At 40.8% G+C, this 15,003-nt stretch overlaps 1 protein-coding gene across 12 annotated transcripts in view; it reads left to right on the plus strand.

Moving 5' to 3' along the window:
* Positions 1–15,003, plus strand: part of fbrsl1 (fibrosin-like 1) — a 336,829-nt gene that overhangs the window by 304,800 nt on the left and 17,026 nt on the right. For all 12 annotated transcript variants that reach the window (XM_087796551.1, XM_087796544.1, XM_087796549.1 and 9 more), the window contains 2 exons: positions 12,462–12,876; positions 13,511–13,782. In XM_087796551.1, coding sequence (XP_087652677.1) covers positions 12,462–12,876; positions 13,511–13,782 — 687 coding nt within the window. The remainder of the gene's footprint in view (positions 1–12,461; positions 12,877–13,510; positions 13,783–15,003) is intronic.

Consider the following 15,003-nt stretch of genomic DNA (forward strand, 5'->3'; position numbering starts at 1 on the left):
CTGGAACACAAGCCTTGTGAATTTCACCTTATGCTGGTTTGACACAAGATGCCGGCAACGACATGAGGACAGACATATTGTCCAAAGCTACTTTTCCATTACCAGCTTTTAACTAGATCAAATCATATGAGCTTAGAGGAGTCCCATATGTTATACATATATATATACATATATTTTATGTTCAAAAAAAAAATATGTATTTTCTCAAAAATACATAGCAGGTTACAGTAGTTTTTAGTGTATTTTTTGAAAGTTTCTACAGTTTCATTCTTCAAGAAAATACTTACTTCCATTTAGAGTCCAGGTTACATTTTTGTATGTGATGCACAGCAGGTTACTTGACCTGCGTTGAGAGACAATAGGAATGTAATTTAAGAAGGCAAACATACAGCATCACCATTGCCAACGACAAACATGTTTGATATAAGAGTACGCTGTGCTAAAGTATCACAGTATTAAGGTTATTCTAAGAAAAACAAACACAATTCGGAAGCATCAAAACTCTCACAGAGAAATCAGATGTTGTCTTAAATTCTTGTTGAATGAAGAAAGAATTCAATTCGCATTGCATACGGTATATAAGTGAATGTTTACTAAAGTTTTCGACAGCTTTATCTTCCATATTTGCAAAAACAAATCAGAGACGCTATTGTAAGGAAAATTAAAACGGCAAATAATATGGTCTTTTGCGTTATTGGTGGCTCTCTGAAAATGTCTTGTAGTATAATTGTTAAGGTGTGTGCAGGTAGTGGTAGCTAAAGTCACCTCTGATGATCAGCTAGTTTGATATTGGAAAATGAAGAACACGCATATAAAAAAACAACCAAAAGATCTATCTTGTAACCCCATCTGGCTTGTTAGCGAGGAGTCCATGTGTTTGCTTGCCTGGTTCAGTTTTCAAAGGTACAAACTTCTAACGGAATACAAAAGGCTCATTTTGAGATTTGAGCAAAACACAAGCATTTTTTTTTATTCACCAGTAAAGCACAGCACGAAAGCTGTGGGTTTTTCTTTTCCTCTAAAAGAAGCTTTCCTGTGTGATGCTCTTTCTGTGTGTGCAGCCACCTCTGCCCGAGATGAAAACAAATAGCAGGTGCACTGTGCCGATTGGACGCATGTTTAAATATTAATTGTTACAGACAGAGATCGTTCCTTTTTTGATTTAATGCAGAAAAGTCTGGTTCAGGGACAGGAAAAGCAATTACTGAATTCCCAATGTGCTCCACCGCTCGCCCATCTCTTCTCCATACGACCTAAAACACACACTTCCACACACTCCATGAATCACTTTAATTCTTCTTCAATATTTATAGGGTTTTAAAGTACAATTTTCAGCTGCTATTTATATAGACGGACATGAATTTGAATAATCTGTTTGTACTGTAAAGGGACTGTTCTGTAGCATATATATATTTACTAAAACGTTTTCATTTAAGTACATTTTTTTGAATGCTTAATTTTTCACTGACCATTTTAATCTAATATGCATTCAGTTACGACCATTAACTTCAAACTCAGGCTATTTAGTTTTTTCTTAGAGAAGGAATCTCAGCTTTTGGAACTGGAAATCATTTTTAGCGTCAGTTTCCTTGATGCACCTGTCATGAAGCTTTTGTGCTGTCATCAGTGCTCCTGGCCTGTGATCAGCCATTGTGACAGAAATTGTGCGTAACACTGAAGAATGTGTGATTAAGCTCCATTGTGTGACTGCGTGTTCATTGACTGAAAATGGATCAGGCTTTAGCTGTGGAAGGGGAGCGATTACAAAAATCACTAAAGGCCTTAAGGGGGGGTTAGAATAAGTTGTAAGAAGCATTAGCAACTGATTGCACTTTCACTTAGATAATTAGTTAGCGATGTCAGGGACGTGTCATTTCAGCAGCCTATAAGGTGTATCCAATAAATGACACACACTACACTCCAACAGAGCAAGGAGTACAAAATCACAGACAAAATGGTCTTTTGAGCCCATTTACAGAATTGTGTTTTTTCCACCTTTTAGCTAAACTTAACAGATTAACCTTATCTAGTAATGATGAAGTTCTAGACTAGCTTACCAAAGCTCACACAAAACGGTTGTGGTTTGTGAAAGATCAGACCACCACTTGTATAAAAGCAACTCAAAAGTGGTCAGCATTTCGCTCAAATATCTTTCATGTTTACCATAATTTACTGAATCTGATGTATTACTTTGTTGATACAAGTAGCACACAGTCCCTGAAAACGGATGTTTGTGAAGGTCCAGCTGATTAGACCATAAGGTCATAAGGTCCTCCCTTTGAGTCTGAGCCCTTAAACATTTCATTGGATCTTCCAGCTGTCGATTAAAGATCACTGGATTAAATCAATAAAATGATGTGGTGGCATCGACCCACTCCAGTCCAGTCAAGTATCAATCAAAACTAGGGACTCTGGACATAAAAAAAAAAACCTTCATCCATGTTGTTAAGTGAGATGACAATCCCTTTATATAGCGAGTTTACGACTGCAAATCGCGGTCTATTTTTTCAATTGAAAACACTTTACTTTTATCACTGATTTCCTGCCTGGGCGATCCAATGGAAACAGGCGCCGCGACAAAGTTAATCTTATTTTAGTAGTTTGGAGCTTGTGGAAAACAGGGCCACTGCTGCTCGAGCATGTTCTTTGATCGGATTTGAATTACTTCTTTTTTTCCATGCTTCAAAAATAACCCTAACAGCTTTTGGTGTGAGTCTGGGGTTAGTCTTTCCCGAACTGCCAAAGCACTTTGTTATATCTACTTTTCCTGCTGTACGCTGCTTCTCCATCTTGCATCAGTTTGAAGATCCAGAGTCCTCGGCTTTGTGCACTTCTGTGTTGAGAGGAACCAATGTTGTTTGCAGATGAGGCTGTTGAGCTCACTGACATAGCCAGATGGTATGAGATTGTGGCCAAACATAACGCTTGGATAATGTACAAATGCTGGCAGCGAGATAGTCGTCAGCCTAGATGGATAATACAAACATGCTTGCGATGGATTGGACATGTTGGGAAGAGGTTCACACAGGCTTATAAAGATGAGCGGAACCAGTGCCAGAAACAGAAAAGATGTAAAACGGTTCAGATTCCGCGACAGGCAAGGACATTCGGTGCATCAAAAGAATTTGCCGCAGCAGAGGGAAGAAAAAGATGGACCCTGGAAACTAAATCAAACAAAATATCTGACTTTAAGATCAAGGATTTACGATCAAAGATTTGGAATTCAAACCTCAACTTTTTCCAGTGCTTACAGTCTGTCAGTGCTTCATCACTATTTGTTTCTAGAAACAATCTTTCTTACTGGTGGAAGTGGAACCGACAGTCGACTGCATCAGGAGACATTCACTTTACATTCATTCTAAAATGAATCCAAATGTCTAAGCAGCAGTTTGCCAAATTGATACAGAACATTATTATGGAGAAAAACACATGAGCATGTGTTATCGTTTCCTCGTCAAATAGAAGATGCTCTGTGTTTCTTTATTTACAGAATACAAATGGTCATCTGTTTAGCTGTTGCTTTTGGCATCTGTTAAATTCCTTCATCTTGTACTTCAGTGAAGTCCCGAGACTTAAGAACTTGTTCAACAGACCAACCAATTATGATGCTTGAAATTTGTCATTTTATTTTTCAAGCATAGCTATGCGCTCATAGTTTGCTTACTGATTTCATGACAAGACATAAGTTTATTTTCTATAACTTATTCAGTTACCAGGGTTAAAGGGGGCTGTAGCCTATCCCAGCTGCTTAGGGCGAGAGGCAAGGGACACCCTCAACAGTTCCAGAGACTTAAAAGTTTTGCCTGTATAGATCCATTCACCCTATGAGTGATGCTTCCCTTCAAAGATGTACATCAATTTATGGGGTTATAAATTAGATAAAAGTTCCAAAACAGTAGTTTTCCTCTGATAAGGATGCTAGCTAAAGTTCAAATAATTTGGCCCTGTTTTTAAGAAAGATTTCTGTTGCTGTCTGTCATGACGGAGGTATAGACATATATCAGCTGTGAAATGTGCAGTAAATGCTGTCAAGTGTCGGCTTAATATGAGCGACAGGACGCGGCATTAGCGGCCACTACTGCCCTTATGCTGGTAGCAGGTGTCGCAGGAGCCCAAATATTGCGGACATGTTTTTCAGGGACGACTAGCCAGCTGTGTCTCGATACTTTACGGCGCTTAAAACACACTCTCGAGTGCGACACTCCCAGCACTCACCTTTTAGCAGCACACAACAATCTCACAGGCCAGCTGTTGAGTGGCGACAGACAACTTCAGTAGAATTGACCGGGTTTTGTGTTTGGTACAGTCTACGCTTCGACATGGATTCATCAAACAGTCAGACACACTTGATGGTTTGATTTTGATTACTCAAACTCATTCGCTTGTTTTTTGTCAGCAACAGCCCAGAAGTTGTCAAGCACAAAAGAATATTGTTTATTTGTTTTTTATGTTCCTTTCTCCGCTTTGTTGCCAGCTCAACACTTCTGGGGCCTTGTGTTGTTATGTTTCTCCTTCCTGGTGTAGTGTGGCTCATCTCACAAATGATTCCACTCTTTCCTTTTTGCTCACATTTTTCTCCTGCCTCATCGAGCAGTCTACACTCCCAACCTCTCACGCAGACGCATTCACACAATCCCTCAGACGGCACAAGCAAATCAATGCCTCGCATGGATGGTGTCGGCGAAAAACGGAAGTTCACAGGAAGTGCTCAGGTTACAGGTTGCTGCTGTTCCGCTGTATCGCTCTGAGATTGTCCTGCTGATGCCTGCCCACCCGGATTAGCAGACGCTGTTGTTGAGTGGAAGGTGAAGGTCAGTCTGTAGTCCCACAGGTCGGGACTATGGGCTTGTGTCCATTAGTTTACCCGACGTGATATTCTGCCCTCTGCTCCCTATCCTCGCTCCACAACCTTATTAACTAGCCTGACCCCCCTGGTTTCCCCCTCTCTAGCTCTGTCTTCATCCGTCATTTTCTGTCAACCTTTCTCTATAATCAAGAATGATTAATGGGGTACTGTCCCATTGTCACTCCTGCTGCGCGTGTGCTACAAACAGTAGCTTCAAATAATCTCTTTGGTGATAGAAATACTATACATTTACATTGCTTTTTGCTTTGCATTACTTTAAATGAAAATAAATGAAATAGCTGAAAATATTGTGAAGCAATTCGCATTAAATTGACAAATAAAAGGATATTATGTTATGACTCCTTATGAAGATTGAAATAAGTCTATGTTTGATATATGTTAATATTGGAAGTTAGTAAGTCAAATACCTGGGAAGTAAAGAGTATTAGTAGTAGCTCAGATTGAAGTTAATACAGTGGTTTGTCACAGCTATCAACGTACCTATGTAACATCTAACGTTATCTCTGGAAAACATGACAGCGTTGGTCTTTCAAAGCTCCCGGGTCTCCATCTTTCAGCCTAATTTCCCAGCGGCATCACAGTAGCAGGATCCTACTGAGGAGCAAATTGTTATTACATAACAGTGATTTTTCTTTTGAGGAAAGGGGGTACGTTTGGGACCGGGGTGGATGTTAAACTCAACAGAAAACACGTGTCTCCTTTCCGTGCACACAACATGACAATTAAAACAGATTTACTTAGATATATTATGGTCCCAAGATACATTTTTTTAAGGAGAAGTTCAGGTTCTGGATAAAGTTCCTTTGATTATAATAACAACATAACATTAAATTTTTTTATACTTTCATTAGTCTGAAAGCTTATGTTGTATTGTGCAGCAGTCAGGATGAAAGTAACATGTCAAGTTAGAGTGTGTTCAGTTTTTGTAAATTTCTGATGCAGCTAGTTTGTGTGCTACCAGTTTTTTAAAACTTGTGCTCTCGATCGTGATGTATTTTTATCTGGAGCGGCTCTTGTCATAAAAAAATGGCCTAAACAGGAGTTAGTGAAGTGACCTCTTTGATCAGTATGTCTAATGAAAGGACAGTTCGGCACAAAAACATGACAAGAAGAGCAAACGTGGAGGCTGCCTGATGACCGCTCTCCCGTGTTGTTGTTGATGAAGAGACGCTCGTTTGAACCGTCACGACCTTTCAAATGCCACAGTTTTGAAAAGCCAGCTGCTCCAACATTCTTGACCGACACAGGCTATTATTTGGCATCATGAAATGGAACCGCTTTATTTGCATGAAGCTGAGGGAACCCTCCGCCTACATTAAGGACACTTCAACGCTCAGAGAAATGCTATACTTCTGGGGGAAAACAGAGTCTCTAAATTGCAGTGTCAAAACAAAGAATGAGGTGCAGTGGATGTTTAAGAGCTGTCAGTTAACCATTGTTTCTTTGCTTTTAGAGTGGGTTACTGAAAACAGAGATGTAGGAGGAGGAAAAGAAAACATGCAGGCTCTTTCAGCCCACTGTCATGCCACTTAGGATTTGTTGAAGGATTTTCGCCCAGCCGTTTCCTTTCCATTGAGAAGTAATCAGCAACGCGCTGAAAGATAATATTATATCCACTTAGAGGCATTCGGCTTTATGCTTGTTCACACTTGCAACAAGACTGAAAGGCAGCATTGCTGAACACTCACCATTTCTGCTCGGACTTGTATTAGGAACGCTGTATCATTCCATCTCTTCCTGTCGGTCTATGGTAAGTTCCCTCTCCCATCGCGGGCCAGCTGGTGGGCTAATGACGCCGCGCTCCTGTGGAGGGGGACCAGGATGATGTTGCTCAGTGGTTATACAAGCTTAAGTTAAGCTGACATGCTGCTCAAGAGCTTCAGCCCACACTCGCATCCTTCTAAGAGATTCTGAAAAGGTCTTAAAAGGTACGTGGGATGCAGGGAGGCTGCCACCAGCCTCCCACTGCTGCTCAATGATATTGGAGGCAGAGGCAGAGTCCTTTATTAGAAGTGGCAGGCGTTGTCTCCAGTCACCTCTGTAATTGCAGTGCCACGTCTGCACCCTAATCAATTGAGACAGCTGCCGCGGTGGCGTTCAAGTCCATTGGGCAAGCGTGTCATGCTAATTAATGAAATGATAAGGCAAGTGCTCGCGGCATTGAACAAATAACTCCTGAAGGCTTCTGTTCCTTTCAGCAGCCCAAATTCATCCTTGAAGTTCACAACCCCAACCCCCTTTTGTTGCCCCTAAGCTGTCTGTCCAAAGTAGCCTGAGGGTAAGAGGGGTCACTCTGGTCAGTGATGGGTCAATGAGAGTGAAAGGGGTCAAATTCCAGGGTTGCAGGGTGGGCCCTGTCAGGGGAGCCATTAGACTTGAGCTTTTCAGTTTAAAGTTTAAAGTGGTCCAGCCTTTTATTTGGGAAAAGCCACTGGCACTGACCTCAGACGACCAAGCTTTGTCCATGTGATGCTGAGACTGATGGCTGTCATCTAGCAGATGACCTAGATTAGGAATGGTTAACAAAGGACCAGAGACTCGTATCTATAAATTAAGATGGCATCACCATATTTTCAGGATGTAGATATTCTCGGTCCTTTTTCAGTTGCTGATTGAAAACAATGAATAAATCAAATGTATTCTTTAAAGCATCCCACATTACATTAAGCACTGTCAAAGAAAATAATATGAGACTAAACAACATAAATCTTTGGCATTTGATTCGGATATTTTGTACTGATGCAGTAATTTCTTAATTATCAGCAACACTGTTTTGTATGAGCAATAATGAATTTTAAGTGTGTGTGCTTATAAAAACCCAACTGCACCCGTTGACAATATTGGCATATGCGTCATCAGAGGTGAGGGTGTATGAGTCTCACACCATATGGCAGGAGTTAGATTCGAGATCTGATACCCAGCCGCAAAGAGATTCATCTCAACTTCAGCTGCCAGCTCTCAGAAATGAACATTAGGTCCTCGATTTATGCTCAGGCTTTGACTGTAAACGTGTTACAGCTTAACAGCAGTTCCAGTTATTCTGCCATTCATTTCCCTTTGTCAGCTGCAGTGAGAAGATGGAGGGAAATAACCAAAACGTCCCAGCTGTCCCCGCTCTTCAGCTTTCTTGCCAGATCTCCCCTCGTCCAATCCCCCATTAACATCTGAGTGATTTGCAGAAACGTTGTCTTGGCTCCGCTCGCCACCAGCTTGGCAATGCTCGAGGCGGATTAAATAGTGTGAGGGAAAGCATTCCCATTGCAAATTTCTTCTATGATTTTATTATTAGCACAATTATTCAACACGGCTCTGCCCTTCTGTCTGTCTTGTGTGAATTAGTTTTGTTTAAATCACTCAGTCCCTTTATGACTGACTAGCTCAAAATGAGAAAGGGTTGGTTAGCAGTTTTCTGGTGCCATTTTTCCACAGTATTCATCATAAGTGCATTATAAAAATAAACGACATACTACATTCGTAGGCACTTGTATTTTCACCAAGTCAACAGGTGTAACTGTCTTAAGCATTGAGTTCAGTTTATCAGCGTCATTATTTAATCAGACCCGGACATGATGAGAGTGTCCCTCAGTGTTTGCATGGTAAATAAAATGAGCCACTGTAATGGTCTTCACTCGGTCCTCCAACCACAGATCATTTGCATTGCCCAACTGAAAGATTTATTTGCATACAGGTTGTATTTATTTGACTGTTGTATAAACACAGGCAAAGGCAGGGTTCGGCGGACAATATCAGTAACATGTTCACTTTGCATATGCAGCTCTTGTTGGTGGGGTTTGGTTGCAGGCTGAATGCAATATTCTGAATGCAGCCTTGTCCCTTGCCTTCCCTTTCTCAATTGGCCAAAGCAATCGTTTTTCTTCTGAAGGTCAAAGTTCAGGTTTGTTTTTCCTCATTGCTTAACTACACCGAATATCCTGGCAAGTGTGCTAACCTTTATTGAGATTTTCTTGACACGACAGACAGCCTTTCCTGGTTCACCACCCTTCAAAGTCAACCATCTGTCTTTACGTCAGTCATTTCTAACCAGATGAATGCCAGCTCCCCAGATGTTACATAGAAGCAAACGGGGTCACCGGTGACGAACATGGGGACAGCAAAACAGCTGTAGAGCGACTCTCTGTTTACCACAGGTCCCCCAGTGTGGCACATCAGTCATTACTAGTGAATCCCCATGGCATGTTGTCCGTCTGCTCCCTCCGTCCGCACCCCCCGCACCCCCCAGCTCATATCACTGCAGACCAAGGCACGCGCACAAGGGGTAACACCAATTCCCCTGAGTAAGCAGGGCCACATAAGCAACTATAAAAAGATCAATACTGGGATGAGATGTCATCTGGTGAGCAGGCTTGCCAACAGCCCCCAAGGGAACGGCCAGATCCCCCTTGTGCACTAACCCAGCAGAGGGAGGTGTGTGTGGGAGGTGCCAACCAGACAGCACCAGGCTTTCCTCCAACCTGCCTGACTCACACCATCTGCTCAGGTTTGAAGGGAAAGGATTCAAAAGCAGCATATTTCTTTCACAGGGACATTCTGGCGTTTGTTTCTAATAACTGACTGAGGCTTGTCTATTGTTTGCCAAAAATAAACACCGTCCTTTTTTTCGAGAAACGTTGAAGGGAACAAGGTTGAATTTGCGTATAGTGTTGTGAAATATTGGATCTTTAATTGGCAGATGTGTGTTTGTCTGGTATGGAAGTCTGGTTTTTTCCATAGCTGTCGTGTTGATGAGGTATCGAATTTGTTGTAAAAAAAAATAAAAGTACCAATAGAAATACCTTCTGCTAACGGCCATTTTTTTTTTTCACCTACCAATGCTTAACTGTGAGCCATACATTTCCCATGCAAACACTGTGATGCCAAATGTAGATCCATGAACTTTTTCTTTTAACCTTTTTAGTACCGGAATCCTCTAATGACACCTTTTTAACACTTGCAGATACATATTAAAGCTTGTTGAGATACACACAATCCCTTGGACAATGTTTACCAGCATTGTATTTTTGTTCAGCATTTCGGAGAGCTAGTGATCTGTAATAATTTACATATAGAACTATAAAATTAGCTCTAATTTTGCATGCTTTATCAGCCTATAATCACGCCTTTAAGTTCTTTGACTTCATCTTTGAATTGTCTGCATTTGTACATGTGTGAGATGCCAAGGGGTTTTAAAGAAGGCTGAGTTGTACCGTCATTAGATCCCATTAGAATCATCATTAAAATACAGCAGCACTCACTATATCCCTTAGCTTTTTTCTTATTAGAAACCTTTCTGTCTCCTCGTGACGGAAGTGAGACTTCTCCCAGTTATCACTCGCCTCGCATTGTGTCTGGAAGATCGAGTTTCCATGGCAACATCACCCGGCGGCGACATTTTGAATGTGAATATTTGCTTCTTCATCTCTATTTGTCTGCCTGTGCCATTCTCTCTATCTTTGCCTCCAGCGTTCTTCCTTTCACCCGCAAATACAAGAGGCTGACAATTTAATCCAAAGCCCAGACCCCAGTAAAGCTGTTTACGTGCGCCAGGACCCCAGGAATTTATTGTCACACCACGGACCCAATTCTCGTATAAATCAAAAGGCTGAGCAAATAAGAAATAAAACGCCCTGGCCTTTTATTAGTCTATTTATTGGAGTGAGGATTCTTGAAAGATTAAGCAGCCTCCTAATAGGGACTGGATATTCCATTAGTGGGCAGCATGTTGAGATCTTACTGAGTTGACAGCAGCTCCAAGCACCCTCTCTCTTTTTTTTGCTACTGTTGAGTGCCTGTGGAGCTCTTTTTTTAATTGAGGCACAAGTAAGCCCTTTGACTGAAGTACAGCAGGATCTTAGCCGTAGATTAGAGCCACTTAGACGAGCCATATTTCAACCAAGCTGTCGTCCCTTGTCCCTGTCTGTCACTTAATATCTGAGCACTTAGTTGTTTTCACATATTTCTTTGCATGATGGCAATTATTCTGGATGACCCTCATATTTTACACTAATGTCCACATTGACTGATTTTGACTGCTTGTCATCCATAATAAACAGAAGAGCTGCTCTATGCCTTATTAAGTAACTCTAATAGACTGGTTTGAACGTGTGAGCTAACCTTCACTCATTTCAATGTCTTTATTTAGTTCAGGTATGGCTGAAGGCCAGCCAATCATATTGAGCTTTGATTTTGCTGTACAGTTTTGCAGTTAATATTAAAACACTTTATGAATGTATTATAAAGTCTCAGGAAAGTACATTACAAAGGAGAAATTTGTGTTACAAAATAGAAGGTCACAACTTTTTGACGTCGATCTGTGAGGACATTCTTTTGTTAAGTTATTGAACACAGTTTTATGCTGTTATTCAGCAACTAGTTTAAATTCTAAATTCTTGAGAAAATTGTTTGATTCCATTGTTTTTTTTACCAAAGTAAAAACTTTTCTTATCATAGTTAAAGTCATTTTGTTAAACTTTATTGAGCATTAGAGCTCTTTTAAGCTATTTTATGCTTGAACTCATCGGTATCTACTTTATTCATCCAATAGAACCTTGTTTCCAAAGGTTTAGTAGCTTTTAATAAGTTGTGGGTTACTCGTTCAACTTTTTAGAAAATTTCATAGCGCAGCATCTGTTGGTGCTCCTTCAACAACACTACGTAATTGCAGTCATTACGTGGCGGCGAGTGAGAATGGAGGCTATTCAGTGGCCTGCTGATTACAAAGGTTTCTTGAATGTTGAAAAGGTTGCTGATGAATGGCAAAGTCAAAGTGAAGCAGAGTTCACACAGCTTCACCTTATTTCCCAAATCCTCCCTTTTAAAAAAAAAGGCTCAGGAACAGAGGACACTGCAAAGTGAGAAAAGGGGCCAGCATGGCTCTTTACCACACAATTGAAACATAATTATTTCATGCCAGATTGTGTGCTTAGCAAAGGCCTGAATGGGGCCAACATTTAACTTTAATTAGAAGTGATTTATTCATACTGACTGGATCGTGAGGAGAAATTGGATCATCTGATTATACTCAAGCATGAAAATGACCTGATTAAGCACTAAAATGAACCTTGGGTGTAGGAAAAATAGTCTAAATGATGATGGAACCCCAACGTTCCCTTACGTCGTCAGGATTATTAGAATTTAGGCTAGTTTTCAATAAAAGTATGCAACAGGTATGTAATCGTTGCAATAAGTCATATTTCATCAAGGCTTTAAACCTATTCACCCAAAGAGTTTTTACCAAGAAGCATCACTGGTCCATGATCTTCTCATTGTTTACAGTAATGTTGGGTATCTTCAAGTAGTACTGAGTGGGGTGATAACTTACTTTAAGTCTGTTTTTAAACTCAAAATTAAACTTTTTTTCCGCATCTTTGTTCTCCATTGACCTCAGCATTATCCTTTGGCCAAAAAGTCCATGGAGAAGTATCCCAACATGTCAAAACTTCTGGTTATTAGACAATGAGAGTTTTTTGGGGCAATTTCTGTGACTCACAGGATGGACAGTGTCCGCTGTGACAGTATGGAATTGTGTTTAGAAGATTTTGGGATCATTTTAAAGTCTGTTATTTGTAGTTCTAATAAAACAATCTTTATCCCTCAGGTGTGTCGACGAATGAGATTCCAGAGTCGAAGACTTACAGCTCGGCCAAAATATCCGGGCTTCATCGCCACCAGGACCAGAGCATCACTGAGCTTCCCTTCGCGCCCCCTCTGCCCAGCCCCACCCCGGCCTCTGCGCCGACGGGCTCCCCAGCCCCCGCTGCAGCAGCAGCTCCCCCCGAGCCTTTTAGGTCGCGACTGACCAGCCCGCCTCCTCTAAGTGTCAAAAGGGAACACCAAGCTCCGCCCCCTGCCCCTTCCCCATCCCTGCTGAGGGCCCCACCTCAGCATCACCCTCCTCACCCTCATGTGCACCAGGAGCCCTACCTTCATGTGGCTCCCCAGCACCATGCCCAGCCTGTGATCAGCCAGCACCTGCATCACCCGCTGCAGTACAGCAACCTGCACGACATCAGGTGGGTTGATACCGTTAAAGTCATTTCTCAATATTGCAGAACGATAAATTGTTGGAATGGACGTATATTGACAATCCATAAAACAAGTAAGATTTTCATTTCTAAATCAGATTCATTATTTTGTATGTGAATATATTGATTGTCGTCCAGTCCAACACGCAATAAGCAAGCGTCAGATTTACTGTTTTCATTCCCGCTTTCATCTTCCCCGCTCATACGGAACTTTATTAGAAAATCACTCCCATGTTGTCGAGGAAACTTGTCAAATAAATTGTGTTATTGGTGTCGAGGAGCCAAGCGCACAACAAAAGCAACCTGAATTTAATGAATGTATGTAGAGGCAAGTATTTGTTATCAGGGGGAAGGCGCACAATATCATGAAAGCTCAATATATTATGTAACTTCTGTTCTGTTGTGAAAAGAATCTGTGATAGAAGATCTTTTCTTTTCTTATTCCTATCAACGATGATCTAAGATAGTCTTTCTACAGTAAGAAATCATTATTTTATTTCAAGACTGAAGTGGTACTTCGGCAAATGTTCATTTTGAAGTTAGAAATTTCAACCTTTGTTCTGAAAATGATGTTGAAAAGATGAAAAAGTAATGTTGGCTTGTGTTTGCTTTTAATCTCCAGTCACAGCAGCAGCCCAGTTCTTCCCAAGAGTCACTTGCCCCCCTCCCCACACCACCACCACCACCACCATCACCTCAGCGGGCTGCCTTCCTCGGCCCCAGCCTTGCCGCTGTCTATTGCCAACCTCTCTACCTCGCACTATTCCTCCTTACGGAGTACGGCCCATCGCCATCCGGCCATGTTTGCAACCCCAGCCACACTACCGCCACCACCGACCTTACCGACCAACAGCTTAGTTGTGCCAGGGCACCCCGGCGGCACGCCGTACCCAGGTAATTTCCTCCAAGATATGACAGAAACACTTTAGTGGTCAGCAAAGCAAACAGTGTATTTAAAAACATCTGACACTCTAACCTGGCTATGCTATCTTTACAAATAGCTCTATGCTCTATGAATTATCACTTAAGCAGCTTACATGAATCGTTTCAAACTGCATTAAAGGCTCATATTTAAAAGTAGCGCTAGATATACTTACTATACATCTTTTCAAATGAATTATCACTTTAGAAGCTCTCATGAATTGTCACAAACTGCATTACGAGCTCAAATTTAGTCACTTTTATTGATTTTCTATTTCTTACATACTGCATTTAACATCAGCTATTAGTTAGAATGTGATAGTATTTTCTTTTTTATAATTATTTCAGTGTTTGTCCTCCTTCAACAAACACTATCATTAAATTCCTTTCCTTCTTCATTAGATTGGAATCTAAATGTTGACTGTTGTTCAATAATGTCCGTTCCTTAGCATTAAACAATGGCATCTTTATAGGTCCTATATTAACATGAACAATAACATACTTTGGTTTTAAGATAACCATCTGCCTATTTTGACAGATATGTCAATCAAACTATAGTGTAAAAATGGATAAATTGTCTCATTGTAGTCTGATAAGCACATCAAACTATTATCGTAAAGCTCCTCTCAATATAAAAAGTTTTCTCATAGTTTAGTATGCCAAACAGATAGTTACACATTAGTAGCTGAGAGACAAAAAGATAAAGGCTAAACCTCCATTTGAATCTATTATAGTATTTATTTTATCTGAACCAAGATGATATGCTCATAAAACCCTCATCGTTCAGTGCAGCCTGAATGTGCAGGTCCCAGATTTACAAATACATTTTATAATCTTTAACATGAACAGGAATGTGAATGTTTTCTGAATGCCAGTTTGACATAAATTATAAATCGCCCCTGCCAAATACCGTAATTATTAAATAATGATAGTTCCACGACACAGAGGGTTTTTAAGATTGACTCAGTTTTTAATGGGGCTAACAAGGGACCCGATGATAGAGATTTCCAGAGGCGAGGACTCCAGTCACGTGGCTTTCATGTCAAGTCAAGTCATGGATTAGATTACTAACAAACCTGACAAACACGACATACGTTTTACCCAAGAAATTTGCAATTTGCAATATACCGGTGTTAAAAAGGTATTAAGACAAATCTGAGAGTGACATGGTCCAGCCTCTGGAAGCTTCTATCT

The sequence above is a fragment of the Callionymus lyra genome, chromosome 1, assembly GCF_982586985.1.
Source record: "Callionymus lyra chromosome 1, fCalLyr1.hap1.1, whole genome shotgun sequence".
Classification (NCBI taxonomy): Eukaryota; Metazoa; Chordata; class Actinopteri; order Syngnathiformes; family Callionymidae; genus Callionymus; species Callionymus lyra.